Source organism: Saccopteryx leptura, chromosome 12, assembly GCF_036850995.1.
Source record: "Saccopteryx leptura isolate mSacLep1 chromosome 12, mSacLep1_pri_phased_curated, whole genome shotgun sequence".
NCBI classification, from domain to species: domain Eukaryota; kingdom Metazoa; phylum Chordata; class Mammalia; order Chiroptera; family Emballonuridae; genus Saccopteryx; species Saccopteryx leptura.
In genome coordinates, this window is record NC_089514.1 from 53,135,309 (window position 1) to 53,153,847 (window position 18,539).

The window sequence follows — 18,539 nt, forward strand, 5'->3', positions numbered from 1 at the left end:
TATGTCTCCTCTCATTCAAACCTCAATAACAAACATATTATCTTATCTGGGACTCAAACTTATGTTTGTGGCATTTTGGGGGTTTTTACTTCACCTTTTTAACTCACTAGCAGTGCTCCCTTCCCTGGCTCTCCATTTTATCTAGTTCTTGTTCCACTAAATACAATAGTAATTTTTTAATTTGTCCCCCCATTTTCCTGTTTCCCTCTTATTTCTCACATCATAACTCTTAGTCAACCAACACCTAAAAGCAAATCATTTTCTTTTTGACCCAAATTTTTTCCTTATTTGCTTTTTGTGGGTCCATACCCCCCCTTTTTTTTTCTTTTTTTTTTTTTGCCCCTTTATTACTTCTCCCCAATTCAGGCCCTCCATTACAGGCATGTTTGTTCTATTTAGTACAATATGATTCACAGTTCACCACAAGATTTTCTCAAGAAAGAGGGGAGAGGAGAGGAAAGGAAAAAAGGAGGGGGGGAATAATTTCCTTTTTTTCAATTTTTATTTTATTTTTCTTTATTTAATTATTAATTTTTTTAAAAAACAACAACTCTTTGATTTTTTATTTTTTTAACTTTTTATTCTTTATTAAATCTCATTAATACAATCAACGAAACCACCTTCAGATGCCATTAAGGAAGAGAAAATCGAATACCATGGATACAAAAGAAAGAGAGGTAACACAGATAGATGAGGAAAAATCTATGGAGAAAAAACAATATATTGGAAACCTTGGAGTTAAATGACAGAGAATTTAAAATAGAAATCCTAAAAATACTAAGAGATATACAAGAAAGGCAATTTAGGGAGCTCAGAAAACAACTCAATGAACACAAAGAATATATTACCAAGAAAATTTAAACTATAAAAACAAATCAAACAGAGATGAAAAACTCAATTCACGAGCTGAAAAACAAGGTAACAAGCTTAGCTAATAGAATAGGCCAGATAGAAGGTAGGATTAGTGAACTAGAAGACAAGCAAACTGAGGCACAACAGAGAGAAGTAGAAAGAGACTCAAAAATTAAAAAAAATGAGAAAGGCCTACAGGAATTATCTGACTCCATCAAAAAGAATAACATAAGAATAATAGGAATATCAGAGGGAGAAGAAAGAGAAAATGGAATGGAGAACATACTCAAAAAAATAATAGATGAGAACTTCCCAAGCCTTTGGAAAGAACTAAAACCTCAAATTCAAGAAGCAAATAGAACTCCGAGTTTTCTGAACCCCAACAAACCTCCTCCAAGGCACATTATAATGAAATTGGCAGAAACCAACAGCAAAGAAAAGATTCTCAAGGCAGCCAGGGAAAAGAAGAATACAACATATAAAGTAAGGCCCATTAGATTATCATCCAATTTCTCAACAGAAACACTACAACCTAGAAGAGAGTAGACCCCAATATTTAAAGTCCTGAAAGAGAGGAACTTTCAGCCACGAATACTATACCCATCAAAGCTATCCTTCAAATATGAAGGAGAAATAAAAACATTCACAGATACAGAAAAAATGAGGTAATTTATCATCAGAAAACCTCCACTCCAGGAATTACTAAAGGGGGTTCTCCAATCAGATACAAAGAACAAAAAAACAAAACAAAACAAAAACAAAGCCACAGGTAAAAGCTCCAAGAAGAACACAATAAAACCAAATTTAAACTGTGACAACAACAAAAAGAAAGGAGGGGGGAGAGGATGGAGATTAACAGTAGCAAAGAACGATGGAGTGCAAAAGGACTCACAAAATAGTGCACTACAATTAACAGGGTAGGAACCCTTTTCATTACTTAAAGGTAACCACCATTGAAAAAACCACCACAGAAGCACATGATTTAAAAAAGATAGCAACAGAGGAAAGATGTATGGAATACAACCAAATAAAAACAAAAGATAGAAAAACGAAAGAGAAGGATCAAACAAGACACAAAACTAACAGAAAGCAATCAATAAAATGGCAATAGGGAACTCACAAGTGTCAATAATTACACTAAATGTAAACAGATTAAACTCACCAATAAAAAGACACAGAGTAGCAGAATGGATTAAAAATGAAAATCCAACTGTATGCTGCCTACAAGAAACTCATCTAAGTAACAAGGATAAAAACAAATTCAAAGTGAAAGGCTGGAAAACAATACTCCAAGCAAATAACATCCAAAAAAAAGCAGGCGTAGCAATACTCATATCTAATAATGCTGACTACAAGACAGCAAAAGTACTCAGAGACAAAAATGACCATTTCATAATGGCTAAGGGGACTCTGAATCAAGAAAACATAACAATTCTTAATATATATGCACCAAACCAAGGAGTATCAAAATATATAAGACAGCTACTTATTGACCTAAAATCAAAAACTGACAAAAATACAGTCATACTTGGAGACTTCAATACACTGCTGACGGCTCTAGATCAGTCATCCAAACAGAGAATCAACAAAGATATAGTGACCTTAAACAAAACACTAGAGCACTTGGATATGATAGACATCTATAAGACATTTCACTCCAAAGTGACTGAGTATACATTTTTCTCCAGTGTACATGGATCATTCTCAAGAACTGACCATATGTTGGGCCACAAAAACAACATCAGCAAATTCAGAAAAATCAATGTTGTACCAAGCATATTTTCTGATCATAAAGCCTTGAAACTAGAATTCAACTGCAAAAAAAAAAAAAATCCCACAAAAATGTGGAAACTAAACAACATACTTTTAAAAAATGAATGGGTCAAAGAAGAAATAAGTGCAGAGATCAAAAGATATATACAGACAAATGAAAATGACAATACAACATATCAGAATCTATGGGATGCAGCAAAAGCAGTGATAAGAGGAAAGTTCATATCACTTCAGGCTTATATGAAGAAACAAGAGAGAGCCCAAGTGAACCACTTAAGTTCACACCTTAAGGAACTAGAAAAAGAAGAACAAAGACAACCCAAAACCAGCCGAAGAAAGGAGATAATAAAAATCAAAGCAGAAAAAAATGAAATAGAGAACAGAAAAACTATAGAAAAAATTAATAAAACAAGGAGCTGGTTTTTTGAAAAGATAAACAAAATGGACAAACCCTTGGCAAGACTTACTAAGGAAAAAAGAGAAAGAACTCATATAAACAAAATCCAAAATGAAAGAGAAGAAATCACCACGGACACCATAGATATACAAAGAATTGTTGTAGAATACTATGAAAAACTTTATGCCACAAAATTCAACAACCTAAAAGAAATTGGTTAAATTCCTAGAACAATACAACCTTCCTAGACTGAGTCAAGAAGAAGCAGAAAACCTAAACAGACCTATTAGTAGAGAAGAAATAGAAAAAACCATTAAAAAACTCCCCATAAATAAAAGTTCAGGCCCAGACAGCTACACCAGTGAATTTTATCAAACATTCAAAGAAGACTTGGTTCCTATTCTACTGAAAGTCTTCCAAAAAATTGAAGAAGAAGCAATACTTCCAAACACATTTTATGAGGCCAACATAACCCTCATACCAAAACCAGGCAAGGATGGCACAAAAAAAGAAAACTACAGACCAATATCTCTAATGAATATAGATGCTAAAATACTAAAAAAAATACTAGCAAATTCAATACAACAACATATTAAAAAAATAATACATCATAATCAAGTGAGATTCATCCCAGAATCTCAAGGATGGTTCAACATACATAAAACGGTTAAAGTAATACACCATATCAACAAAAGAAAGAACAAAAACCACATGATCTTATCAATAGACGCAGAAAAAGCTTTCAATAAAATACAACACAATTTTATGTTTAAGACTCTCAACAAAATGGATAAAGATCATATATGATAAACCATCAGCTAACATCATATTAAATGGCACTAAACTGAAGGCTTTCTCCCTTAAATCAGGAACAAGACAGGGTTGTCCACTCTCTCCACTCTTATTTAATGTGGTACTAGAGGTTCTAGCCAGAGCAATCAGACAAGACAAAGAAGTAAAAGGCATCCATATCAGAAAAGAAGAAGTAAAGGTATCACTTTTTGCAGATGATATGATCCTATACATCGAAAACCTCAAAGAATCCACAAAAAGACTACTAGAAACAATAAGCCAATACAGTAAGGTTGCAGGATACAAAATTAACATACAGAAGTCAATAGCCTTTCTATATGCCAACAATGAAACATTTGAGAACGAACTCAAAAGAATAATCCCCTTCACGATTGCAACAAAAAAATAAAATACTTAGGAATAAACATAACAAAGAATGTAAAGGACTTATATAATGAAAATTATAAACCATTGTTAAGGGAAATGGAAAAAAAGATATAATGAGATGGAAGAATATTCCTTGTTCTTGGTTAGGAAGAATAAATATAATCAAGATGGCCATATTATCCAAAGCAATATACAAATTTAATGCAATTCCCATCAAAATTCCAATGACTTTTTTAATGAAATGGAGCAAAAAGTCATCAGATTTATATGGAACTATAAAAAACCCCGAATAGCCAAAGCAATCCTAAAGAAAAAGAATGAAGCTGGGAGCATTACAATACCTGACTTTAAACTATATTATAGGGCCACGACAATCAAAAGAGCATGGTATTGGCAGAAAAATAGACACTCAGACCACTGGAACAGAATAGAAAGCCCAGAAATAAAACCACATATATATGGTCAAATAATTTTTGATAAAGGGGCCAACAACAAACAATGGAGAAAAGAAAGCCTCTTAAATAAATGGTGCTGGGAAAACTGGAAAGCCACATGCAAAAGAATGAAACTGGACTACAGTTTGTCCCCCTGTACTAAAATTAACTCAAAATGGATCAAAGATCTAAACATAAGACCTGAAACAATAAAGTACATAGAAGAAGACATAGGTACTAAACTCATGGACCTGGGTTTTAAAGAGCATTTTATGAATTTGACTCCACAGGCAAGAAAAGTGAAGGCAAAAATTAATGAATGGGACTACATCAGACTACGAAGTTTTTGCTCAGCAAGGGAAACTGATAACAAAATAAACAGACAGCCAACTAAATGGGAAATGATATTTTCAAACAACAGCTCAGATAAGGGCCTAATATCCAAAATATACAAAAACTCATAAAACTCAACAACAAACAAACAATTCAATAAAAAAATGGGAAGAGGACATGAACAGACACTTCTCCCAGAAAGAAATACAAATGGCCAACAGATATATGAAAAGATGCTCATCTTCTCTAGTTATTAGAGAAATGCAAATCAAAACTGCAATGAGATACCACTTCACACCTGTTAGATTAGCTATTATTAACAAGACAGGTAATAGCAAATGTTGGAGAGGCTGTGGAGAAAAAGGAACCCTCAACCACTGTTGGTGGGAATGTCAAGTAGTACAACCATTATGGAAGAAATTATGGTGGTTCCTCAAAAAACTGAAAATAGAACTACCTTATGACCCAGCAATCCCTCTACTGGGTATATACCCCAAAAACTCAGAAACATTCATACGTAAAGACACATGTTGCCCCATGTTTATTGAAGCACTGTTCACAGTGGCCAGGAAATGGAAACAACCAAAAAGCCCTTCAATAGATGACTGCATAAAGAAGATGTGGCACATATACACTATGGAATACTACTCAGCCATAAGAAATGATGACATCGGATCATTTACAGAAAATGGTGGGATCTTGATAACATTATACAAAGTAAAATAAGTGAATCAGAAAAAAACAGGAACTGCATTATTCCATACGTAGGTGGAACATAAAAGTGAGACTAAGAGACATTGATAAGAGTGTGGTGGTTATGGGGGGAGGAGGGAGAGGGAGACGGAAAGGGGGAGGGGGAGGGGCACAAAGGAAACTAGATAGAAGTTGACAGAGGACAATCTGACTTTGGGTGATGGGTATGCAACATAATTGAATGACAAGATAACCTGGACATGTTATCTTTGAATATATGTATCCTGATTTATTGATGTGACCCCATTAAAAAAAATAAAATTATTTAAAAAAAAAAAAAAGAATAACAAATGCAGCCTGACCAGGCGATGGCGCAGTGGATGGAGCATGAGATTGGAACACAGAGGACCCAGGTTCAAAACCCCAAGGTCGACGGCTTGAACACGGGGTTGCTGGCTTGAGTGTGGGATCCTAGTCATGACCCCATAGTCACTGGCTTGACCCCAAAGGTCGGTGGTTTGAAGATCAAGGTTGCTGGCTTGAGCAAGGGGTCACTTGTTCTGATGGAGTCCCCCAGTAAAGGCACATATAAGAATGCAATCAATGAGCAGTTAAGATGCCATAATGAAGAACTGAGGCTTCTCATTTCTCCCTTCCTGCCAGTCTGTCCCTATTTGTCCCTCTCTCTGTCTCTCTGTTTGTCTCTCTCTCTCACACAGACAAACAAACAAAGAAAAATAAATCTATACCCTTACCATTACCAAACCTTGCTTCCTCAATTACTAGAGGAATTGCTGGTAGTTGCACTCTTCAGGTTTCACAGCCTTATCTTTGCATTGGTTTCAGGAGGCTTAATGATCTATTCTTAATTCAAATTTACAATAGAGGAAGATAAAATCTAAGTTTTTCTTAGACACAATAATAATAATATATAGCAGAGCTAAAATTATTTAGCTTTCCAGTTAGATTGCGCAACACTCAAATTTTATTGAAACATAATTTTTAATTAAAAAAGGAAGTTTTTGGCCCTGGCTGGTTGGCTCAGTGGTAGAGCGTTGGCCTGGCATGCAGGAGTCCCAGGTTCGATTCCCGGCCAGCGTACACAGGAGAAGCGCCCATCTGCTTTTCCACCCCTCCCCCTCTCCTTCTTCTCTGTCTCTCTCTTCCCCTCCTGCAGCCAAGGCTCCATTGGAGCAAAGTTTGCCCGGGCGCTGGGGATGGCTCTGTGGTCTCTGCCTCAGGCGCTAGAATGGCTCTGGTTGCAACAGAGCAATGCCCCAGATGGGCAGAGCATCGCCCCCTGGTGGGCATGCCTGTTGGATCCCAGTCAGGTGCATGCGGGAGTCTGTCTGACTGCCTCCCCGTTTCCAACTTCAAAAAAATACAAAAAAAAAAAAGGAAGTCCCCCCCCCCCGCCCCGTATCTTGATTATTATATTGAGATAGTATGGGCTTTGTTTTGTGATTTCTCTCTAATGTGAAATATTAATATAATTTTGAAAACATTCATGCTAAATTTTCTCATACTAGAGGAGTATATGTACTTTCATCTTCCTAGAGTTCCAGAGTAAATATATATATATATATATGAATTTTTCACTTAAAAATCTGGCATGAGTAAAATAAATTTTGAGGTAGAAAATGCTCCTTTGGAAAGCAATTTAAGTAATAATTATAAATAAGTGGAATAAATATATATATTCAAATGGATACTGTTGGAAAAACAATTTAGTATATATTTTATATGTATTATTATATATATTATATATTTACCTTTTATTTAGATTCTTTCCCAACAGTATCCATTTCCATCAAGAATTTTTGCCTGACCTGTGGTGGTGCATTGGATAAAAGTGTTGACCTAGAACACTGAGGTCACCTGTTCAAGTCCCGAGGATTGCTGGGTCAAGGTACATACAGGAAGCAACTACTATGAGTAGATGCTTCCCACTTCTTTTCCCTCTTTCTCTCTTTCTTTTTCTCTCTCTCCCTTGTCTTCAAAAATCAATACATAATATCTAAAATACAAATTCTTCTTAAATATTATTTTTTAAGTGAGATGAGGGGAGATAGACTTCTGCATGCACCCCAACCAAAATCCACCTGGCAAACCTTGTTGGGGTCGATGGTTGGGCCAGCCAACCTATCCTCAGAGCCCAGGGTGGATGCTTGAACTAATAGAGCTACTGGTTGCAGGAGGAGAAGATAAAAGGGGAAGTGGGGAGGAAAGAGAAGCAGATGGTTGCTTCTCATGTGTGCTCTGACCCGGGGATTGAACCTGAGAAATCCACACACAAGATCGATGCTCTATCCACTGAGCCAATTGGCCAGGGCCATTCATAACTTTTTTTGCTTAGATTTGTTAGCCTGTTAATAATTTTTCTTCTCTGCTCAAAAATTTCTCAGTTAACTAACAATGCCTAAATTAATTATCTGAATATTCAAAGTGCTTTATGATCTATTTTACACTGTCATTCTTATGCTTCTTTGATTCTAATTATGGCAGCCTCTCTTAAGTAATTTTTTAATAAGCATTTATGCCTTAAACAGATTTTAATCTTTTATCGTGGCCAACAATCTATCCTTTGTCTTCCTAGCCTGAGAAAGTGTTTTTATATCTAACAAGGATCGGCCTAGTATTTAACTTTATATTTATACATCCTATCTTTCACATCATCTTGTAAGTTCCTCAAAAATTATGACACTATATTATCTCTTATAGAATTTATCACAATAGAAGATACTTAGAGAGAAGTTGAATAACTTTAAAAATAGGGTAAAAAGAACTTAATGAGACAAATACATTCAAAGATATATAGATATTTAAGTAAATTGTATTTACTCTTTAAAAAGTTTTGTTGATTGATTTTAAAGAGATAGGGAGAGAGACAGAAAATCAGTTTGTTGTTCGAACTTATTCATTTGTTGCTTCTTGTATGTGCCTTGACCAGGGATCGAACCTGCAACCTTGTCATATCAAGACAATGCTCCAACCAACTACCTATCTGCACAGGGCATTTGTATTTACTCTGATAGGCAATATGACATAATTAAAATTAAGTAATATGTTTGAAATGAAATGTTTTAAAATTATATCATAATCATGTCTATTACTAAAATAATGATTTTAAACTCAAAATCAGGAGCTACAGCAAGAACACTATGACACTTTGTAAGTTACCTAACTTTAATTAATTAATTCTTTCAGTATATACAGGGTAGGTAAAAGTAGGTTTACAGTTGCTCATATAGAAAATAATACAATAATTAATAATATAAGACTAAACAGTTTCTTGTGTGCTCACAGCTGTAAACTTACTTTTGCCTACCCCTATTTAGTATAACTCTAATTGGTAGAAGAGATATCACAATATATCCTGGGAACACAAATGGCTCTGAGATTTTACTCATCTATAACATAATATTTTATATTATAATTTAGTCTTATTCAGTTTTAGAATTGAATATATAAACCAAATTAAGACTATTTAGAAGAATATGCTAAATACATTAAATATACGTTCTGAAATGTTATATGTTCATGTATTCTCTATCTATAGATATATACACATATATTTATATTTATATATAAATTTTACAAAATACTCAAAATATTATAAACACCTTAAATTTGAACTGACACAATCTTCTATTATTAAAATGTCAAATTTTTCTTAGTCATCTTTGATTATTCATTCATTTTGTAAAAGATAATTTATTTTCACTTAAACAACAAAAATATTTGTGACCTTTACCAAAGACCCTCAGATAAATTTTTTTTATCATTTCAGAAAAACAGAAATAACCAACTTTCTTTGATTATAAATAACCTTAAGATACTGCTATCACTGAACTGGCTTAGAAATCAAATACATTAAAAAATCGGAAAAAAATACCTAAGCTATATCAGTATGGGTATTGCCATTTCATATGACTATATGTAATGAATCAAATCTCTTTTTACATAGTTAGCATTTTGGTTTTGGGGTAACAGAAGCAAAGTAAAAGTCTTGGGTTTAGTAGTGTACTCTTTTAGAAATCTGAATCAGATATTAATTTAAAATTTCATTTTATCCCTGAATCAATAGTCTTGAAACAGGACAAAAATTTATTACACAATTAAGCTATTATTTTTTTTAGAAAATATTCAATCTGTTACAGTTGATAAGAATTTGAGGCATACTATTTTAAAGCTCGAAGTGTTAAGAAGCAAAACTACATTCATAAGTATTGAAGTGTATGTACTCTAAAAAAGCATCTTAGACTATCACTTTTGTTAAATCTATTGCATAAAGATCTTTGTTCCTCAAAGAATTAAGACTAGAAATATTGACTGTGGGAAATGGATGACTTATAGCATATAGACTCAGTAGCACAATTTCCACTAATTTTTCAATCAATGTTTATTTCCTAAACTATGTAACTTATTAATTAAATAAGCCAGAAACACTATGAAGAATAAGGATAAAACTGGTAAATGGCTAGTATATAAATGACCTCATATGCACAACTTTGACATTGGAAACTGATCTTCTAGATTAAATTTTGGCAAACTTTATGTTTATAAGGCCAGATAGTAAATATTTTAGGCTTTGTAAGCCAGATGATCTCTTATCAGAATTACTCAATTCTGCCGTTGAAGAATGAAAGCAGACATAGAAAATACGTAAATGAATGAGTGTTTGTTTTCCAATAAGTTTTATTTACAAGCACAGTTGGCACCAGATTAGGCATGAGTTCTAATATAGAGATTTCTACATTTATTTTTATACATACACATGCACACACATAGTATACACATAATACAAGTACACATAGTACATAAAATCGATTATAATATATTTCCATAATGATTCAGGTATTTATTTACTTTTATGCAGGACAAACAATTTAACTCTTTTATAAAAAATTCTAAAGTATCTTCTTCAAAGATTTTTATGGTTTACTACATCCAGTGATTTGTGATAGCTAAATCAATGTATTATTTTTGTTTGCATCTGAAAAGATAAAGTATTAAACAATTTCTCAGTTTTCACACTGCTATATAGCTAGAGAATTCTTGAAATGTTTAAAAAGTACTACAGTGCATATATTAGAATAAAGATACCTTTTGAAAATCCTTGATATTAACCAGGTTGAATGAAAATATGTGATCCTTTGCTCCAACATACAGCCTGCCCCGTTCCTCATCCAAAAGGAAGGTATGATAACTGGAGCTGTTGGCCAAGCCATTGAAAGTGATCACATTGTTGGATTCCAACATTTCTGCAAGGTAACAAAGCAAGACATTGGGTGTTAATCTGAGGCCTTATGTGAGCATTGACTTTTTACATGGTGATCTTACTACTACCTGCTACAGTTGCCAATCAATGGTTTATCTTTATATAGCAGTACTAAGGAATATACAGGAGCCATTTTTTTTTTAACATTTTGTTGAAATGGGAATTATATTAATTAGTTTGCTGGTGTACTCAAGACCACACCCATCAATAGAAAAAAGGCGGAGAAAAATGATTGTCTACACAAGTGGGCTGATAGAATATCTTTGCATTTAGCAATAGATTAGAGTAGTAGGCAGTGTATACAAAATGTCCTTAATTTTATAAAGACTAGTGTAAGTGGCTTTATTTGTTCCAGGTCATTGTGAGGTGGGTAAGCACTAGGACCAACTGAGCGCAGGTAAAGTGGGAAAACACTGTTTAGCCTTCTAGGTTGTTTGAGGCTTTATTTTATTGCAGAATTTTAATTTTTTGACCATTGACTCATTAACTCCAACATCTAAATACTTTGTAATATTTTGTATCTGAATATATAAATAAGCTGAGTTAGGCTTTTATAAATACATGAGTTAAATTAATTTTATTATCTAACCTCAATTTTTCAGTTTGTTATCACTCTCCAATTGCTTTGAGTGTGATTTGGCAAGTACTGAATTGTAGACCTATACCTTAAGTGAAAAAAAATTTCCATATAAAAATAACATTAATTGTAAGTTTACTTTTGAAGAGAAAGCTAATTATTGATAATCACCAAAGAAGTTTTCTTTAAATGTCTGCCTCAATTAAAATTATGTATATTTAAACCACCACAACACCCCTCCTAAGTGTTAGAAATGTTGAAAAGTATCCAAAACTTCCTGAGTCAATGATTCAGATTTTTCCAGTGCACACAAAATAGAACCCTTTCCCCAGAATTCATAAAGTAGATCCTTCCTCTGTCCCAGCCCTGACTCCATGACATTGGCCATTTTATTAATTTCTTTGATTTATGTATTTTTCCTACTGCCTTCCAATCTTATTAAATATATCATTTTAATAGAGGATAAAGTTCAAACACTTTAACTTAACATTAAAGGTCTGGTCTCATCATTTGAGTTTAGACTTCACCCCAATACTCTTCTTGCTCATATCTTCTGCTCTGCAGAAAAACATGCTTTGTAGTTGTTCACTTATTAGCCTTCGTTACCATTGTACTAGACATCTGCAACTCTCTGCTACTTCAACACAGCAGCAGCCACCTTTACAAGCTAGTTCAAAATGTAAACTCCAAGAAATTCTCAAAAATTAATTTCTCATTTTGTTTGAATTACTCAGAACTTGTATCACACTGTCAATTATTACAGTCACTTATATAAATGGCTTATCCACCAGAATTAGCATTCTTCATGTCAGAAAATATATTATTAATAGTTTATCATCCACAACTCACATGGCATATTTTCCATTTTACCAGGCTAGTAATATTAAATTGAATGTGTATCTACTGTACTTCCCCATGTATAAGACGCTCCCTTTTTTGAAAAATTTGGGGTCTAAAAACTGGGTGCATCTTATACAGTGGTTGTAGATTTCTTTTACTTGCATTTCCTGCTTTTTCGTGCAGATGAGGAGTTGTATAAATTTTATGATGAATAAAACTTGAGTTCAATAACTTTATGTAATACTTTTTTTTTTCCAAATTTTAGGTCCCAAAATTAAGGTGCATCTTATATATGGGAGCATCTTATACATGGGGAAATATGGTATTTATGTATTCATCCTATTTATCCATTTGTTCATCTTTTACAAAACCTTACAAGAATTGTTAAAATATGTTTTTAAAATCACATGAGAATCAAGACAAAGTTGAGGCTGGTTTAAGCCACCCTTCACCCTTGTCAAAAAAACAAAACAAAATGAGAAAAAGAGAACCCAAAGGAAGAAAAGAAGGAAAGAAGAAAGGGATAGATCAGGAGGATGAGTATTATTTATGTGAGTCATATATGAAATAAATAAAAACTATTTGTCTCCAGAGAAAGAGAGAACAGAGAATCTACTATATAATATCGAATTTAAATGTCATTTCTTATTTTAAAAAATTTTATTAATTAATCAAACAAATAAATAAATGCATGTATTCTTTTCACCAGTGCCCAAATGATTGCCAAGGACCATGCTACAGAGAGTCAATACATGACAAAAATTTCAGGCACTCTGAGCTTTATGAGGATAAAAGGGGCCACTATGAGAGGCAGGGCTATATTGATGGATATGTTCAAGCATTGATTGAATGACTGTTTAAGGAGAGATATTCATCAAATAGACTAGATGTGCTTTACTTTTTCTTCCAATTCTAAACTCTACTATTCTACCCTAATACCAGAGACCAAATTAGGTAAGTAGGCAACTGGAAAAATAAAAAAGGTTAGGTGAATCTAAACAGACTATTACATAAAGTTATTAATCAATGAGACAGTCATTTAAAAGACACAGGGTAAGGGAGTTCTAAGCATCAAGCGGAAAAAGTTATAGGAAGACAAACACTAAAGCTATATATGGAGTCATTTAGTTATAGATAAAAACCCTAGCATCACCGCTATTAATTATTTACTAGCTGTTCAAACTGGGATGAGTTTCTTACAATACCCAGGGCTCAGTTCCTGGAAGATGGAGTTTATAATATAACTTTCTAAAGTTATTGCTAAGGTTAAATTAGATAATTCATCTAAAATACTTAGACTGAGTATGACCAGGCAGCAGTGAAGTGGATACAGAATTGGATTGTTATGCAAAGGACCCAGGTTCAAAAACCTGAATTCGCTGGCTTGAGTGCAGGCCCATCCGGCTTGAGCGCGGGCTCGCTGGCTTGAGGTGGGATCATAGATGCAATCCCATAGCTGTTAGCTTGAGCCCAAAAGTCTCTGGCTTGAGCCCAAAGGTCACAGGCTTGAAGCCCAAGGTCGCTGGCTTGAGCAAGGGGTCACTCGCTTGGCTGTAGCCCCCTGGTCAAGGCACATATGAGAGCAATCAATGAACAACTAAGGTATTGCAACAAAGAATTAATGCTTCTCATCTCTATCTCTTCCTGTCTGTCTGTCCTTATCTGTCCCTCTCTCTGTCTCTGTCATAAAATAAACAAATAAACAAACAAACAAAAATACCTAGAATGATAGTTGGTATAGTAAGCATCCAATTGATACTTGTTTGTATAACTAGGAAATTAGAATCCAAATGGAGCATAAAAAAAATACTTCTCTACCTATCTTAACAAGTATGCTAATTTGTTAACATTAGTAGTTTTACATGATAAATGGATAAATAAGAAAAGCAATATGCTTTCTGATTTACATGTATATTAAATATTATGGTCATTTTAAGACCAACGAAATATTTTTGTTTGTCAATTTATGTATCCTGAATAATGAATTTCAGTATCAAAACTCCAAACAACAAAAATATTATTCCAGTTGAAAAATACGTTACAGGTTGAATTTTGTATTTCATTCAGGGAGAAGTAGTGATTCCTAGGTACAAACACCTTAGAGAAAAGACTTTATGGTTTTTTCATGAAACCACTCTAGAAACAGACTACACTTCAAAATATATTACTCCTGGATCATTCCATTAAAAAAACAATGATAATATCTTCCTGAAGTATGCGTTAGCAGCTGTTTTCCATTGCTTTTAGATGTACTTAACTTTGACTCATCATTCCTTTTATTCCAATTTCTTTAGATGCTCCTCTCTCTCGGGGACTCTTTACATTGCTTTCTTACTGAGAAGAGCCTTTCTGAGACCCTCATGGCAGTGAGCCATGGCAAATTCTCGATTGTTTAAGTCATCTCACCACTTCCCAGGACAAAATTATCTATGTTAAAATTAGAGACCTTTTCTCTAAATTTAGATCTTACATTATTTAATATCCTGTTTTTAAAATTTAAACTTATGATTTTGTTTTTCCTATATGTGACATACTCAGTGGCAACTGACATTTAAAAAACTTCAATTTGATTCTGCTCCTTCACAATTTGGGGTGTTTCTTTTCAGCCTATAATACGGAAATCATACCATAACACAAACTAGGATAAGAACTAAAATAAATATTCAGTAGTGTGAGATGTTTAATATTCCACTGCCTTTTCACATCTTTACTTTGTCCATAATCAGCCAAACAACAACACATGTTATTTTAAAGAACAACCTATGTCTGACCAGGTGGTGGCATAGTGTGATAGAGTGTCAGCCTCAGACTCTGAGGACCCAGGTTTGAAACCTTGAGGTTGCAGGTTTGAGCGTGGGTTTACCAGCTTGAGCGTGGGATCATAGACATGACCCCAAGGTCTCTGGCTTGAGCTCAAAGGTCACTGGCTTGAAGCTCAAGGTCGCTGGCTTGATCCCAAGGTTGCTGGCTTGAGCAAGGGGTCTCACTGGCTCAACTGGAGTCCCCCGCCCCACCCTCCCATCCAGGTTAAGTATGAGAAAGCAATCAATGAACCATTAAGGTGCCACAACTATAAGTTGATGCTTCTCATTCTTTCCCTTCCTGTCTGTCTGTCCCTGGTTAGCTGCCTGGCTGTCTCTCTCTTTCAAAACAAAACAAAACAGAACAAAAAAACAGAAAAATTCTTACATTTATATAGAAATAATTTGACTATGATGAATCCTAGTAGGCCAAAATATATAAAGGCACAATTTCCTTCTGGGTGTAATTCAGTTTTCTTCTGGAAGATGTTACTTCTACATTCTGTGTCAAACATCAAGGGAAATAAATGTAGAATTGTAATCAAAAGTGCCATTTCAGACAAGTTCTCATTAATGAACTCTGTATTCTTTTTTTTTTAAATTATTTTTATTTATTTATTTTAGAGGAGAGAGAGAGAGAGAGAGAGAGAATGGGGGAGGAGCAGGAAGCTTCAACTCCCATATGTGCCTTGACAGGGCAATCCCAGGGTTCTGAACTGGCAACCTCAGCATTCCAGGTCAATGCTTTATCCACCACAGGTCAGGCTGTATTCTTTTAATTGAAATATGGTTGAACAAACATTTTATGTATTTCAGATTCACCAAATGATTTAGTGTTTCTATGATTTGCTCAATGACAAAAATAGAAAATACACTGATTATATGGTAAGACAAATAGGTTTTGCTCAATAAATGTTATCACCATTATTATTATTATTATAAAATATAAGACAACATAGATAATAAACTTAAGTATATAGATATTCTTAAAAGGAAAATCATTTCAGTTCATATAATTTCAAGCAGCAGTGGGATTAGTTATAAATAAATTGTACTCTTTTGTGACATATTTCAAAAAAATAGTCTTATGAATTTCAAGGCACTTATAAACTCTATTTAATAATTTCCTTTTGATCTAATAATATACATCAAAGAAAAAAATAAATTATGATTGATCTATTCTTTACCAAAATATCCTACCAAATAATAATGGGGGGTAAACCATGATCTCTTCTAATGAGTCAATTTTAACTTTAATTTTATTAATTTATTTTTAGATTTTTAGATTTATCCTTTTCTCCTGAATTCATCATGACCTTGAATGTAGCTCTATTTGAATAAAGAAATAAAGAAAAGACATTGTCAAGAATTGCTATCAGTACATTATTCATAATATTGTAAAATTATTGTAGAAACTAGTACTCTCCTTATATGTTTATTTTAATACATGAAAAGAAAAATGGAAAAAATATCAAAATCATGCATGATTATTCATTTCTACATAGTAAAGTTATATGGTTCCTATGGTGTTATAATTATCATTAGAATAAATACACATTCATACAGATATTTACATTACAATGACTGGGTCCAATTCTAAAAAGACAATAAAATAAATATTAATTTTTAGAATGCAAGATTTACCAGAATTAAGCTTTTTATAGTAGGATGAAAAATTGCATAATTTGAGCTTCAAATCTAAACAATAGCCACCCTGTTCTTTATGCCTCTGACTTCTGTTGTATATTCTCTCTTCCTTTCCTCCCACCCTCTCTCTTTCTACTTCTCCTTTTCTTCTTTCCTCTCCTTCTCCATCTTCTCCCTTTCTGTCCTTTGTGTTATAACATGAAAGGTAATGAGACATTACAAGTGGCTGGACTAAAATTAATTGCTTGTATTTACTGATGGCTTTTGATTTATATCCTTTTTCTATGACTCAAACGTTTTAGTTTTCGTAGTCTACTCAAAGATCCTATTTAAAGCGGTCAGAGGCTGGTTCCATATTATACTAAAATACTTTGACTAAATGATAACTGCATCCAGATATTTGTAAATATTGAAAAGTTCATCAATATCCAAATAATTAGACCCTATATTTGTGCTTTCTAGATTATATTTCAAATTTCATAAACTAAAAATATTTCCAAAAGTAAAATATGATTGATATGGAAGTAGGCACATTTTTATGGCATATTAAAAACAAAATTGCAAAAACAAGTACTATTTACTAACATAATAACTTCAACCAAAAGGGAGAGGGCATGTTATTGAACAAAAAGTTTCAGAAAGGACAAAAACACACACAAAGAATCCTCTTTAGAGAAAAATAAATTTATTGTGGAAAAATTTACTCAATTTTTCTTGCTTTATTTTTATTTCACTAAGGACTGGTTTTTAAAGGTTATGACACAGAAAGATAAGTACCTTTCCACAGACTTAAGTTTGGAAAATACTGCTCTAAGTTAGATTGTGTGAATTCTCCTGGCTGGTAGATCTTGGCATAGAACTGATACAGAGCCAATATTGTGAGTGTCTACAAGCTTTTATTTATTTGATGATCTTGAGTATATCTTCTCAATTTACAGCATTTGAGAACTATTTCAAAATACTTAGACAAATCCATCTTCTAAATTTGATAGCAGTAAACACACAAAATATGCATCAAAATTACATATTTTAGTCCAAAGTTAAATTTTACCTAAGCTACATTTTCCAATTTATGCCAGAAGCAATGATTCTCCATAAAACAGTCTCACCACCTTTGCCTAGACTATTTCTTCAAGTTCTTTTTCTAACCTATTTCTTTGTATTTGTTGATAGTCTAATATCTAATATCTCCATCACATTGACTTTATGCCAAGACTTTCCTTTGCCAGATGCTTCTTATTCAGAGTTAACACAAAACACCAGCTTTTTGATTTGGGAAGCCTCTGTGATCCAGGTACCAAGTGCCCAAAATTGGCCTTAGAACAAGTAAAGATTCATTCTGAGCCTAAGCCTACCTTCCACACTCCTAGACCCCATGTAATACACAAGTGCCCTGAACCACATAGTGAGGGAAGATCAATGCATTTTCCCTTAATATGCATGTAAACCGCAAGAGCAGACTTATCTGTGATATTAATCTGTTTTCTACTTTGCATAATGTGAAAAATACACATTTACACTCTAATCTGATGATGGAGATCATTATTATTTAATGGAGTCACTCAACTTGTGTAACATTAGGCATTGGCTAAGAAGTTTGTGGAATATAAAGATTAAAAAATGTTTGATGGGAAGTTACATAAATGCTATCAGAGAAGCAAACAGTAAATGAACAACAAAGAGAATAAGAAGAGCTAAGGAAGCTAACAAGAGGGGAAAATTAATGTTTCAA

The 18,539-nt window shown here is 33.5% G+C and overlaps 1 protein-coding gene across 2 annotated transcripts in view; it reads right to left on the bottom strand.

Moving 5' to 3' along the window:
- SEMA3A (semaphorin 3A) overlaps positions 1 to 18,539 on the bottom strand; it is a 612,798-nt gene that overhangs the window by 176,811 nt on the left and 417,448 nt on the right. For both annotated transcript variants that reach the window (XM_066353930.1, XM_066353929.1), the window contains one exon: positions 10,768 to 10,925. In XM_066353930.1, the coding sequence (XP_066210027.1) occupies positions 10,768 to 10,925 (158 nt within the window). The remainder of the gene's footprint in view (positions 1 to 10,767; positions 10,926 to 18,539) is intronic.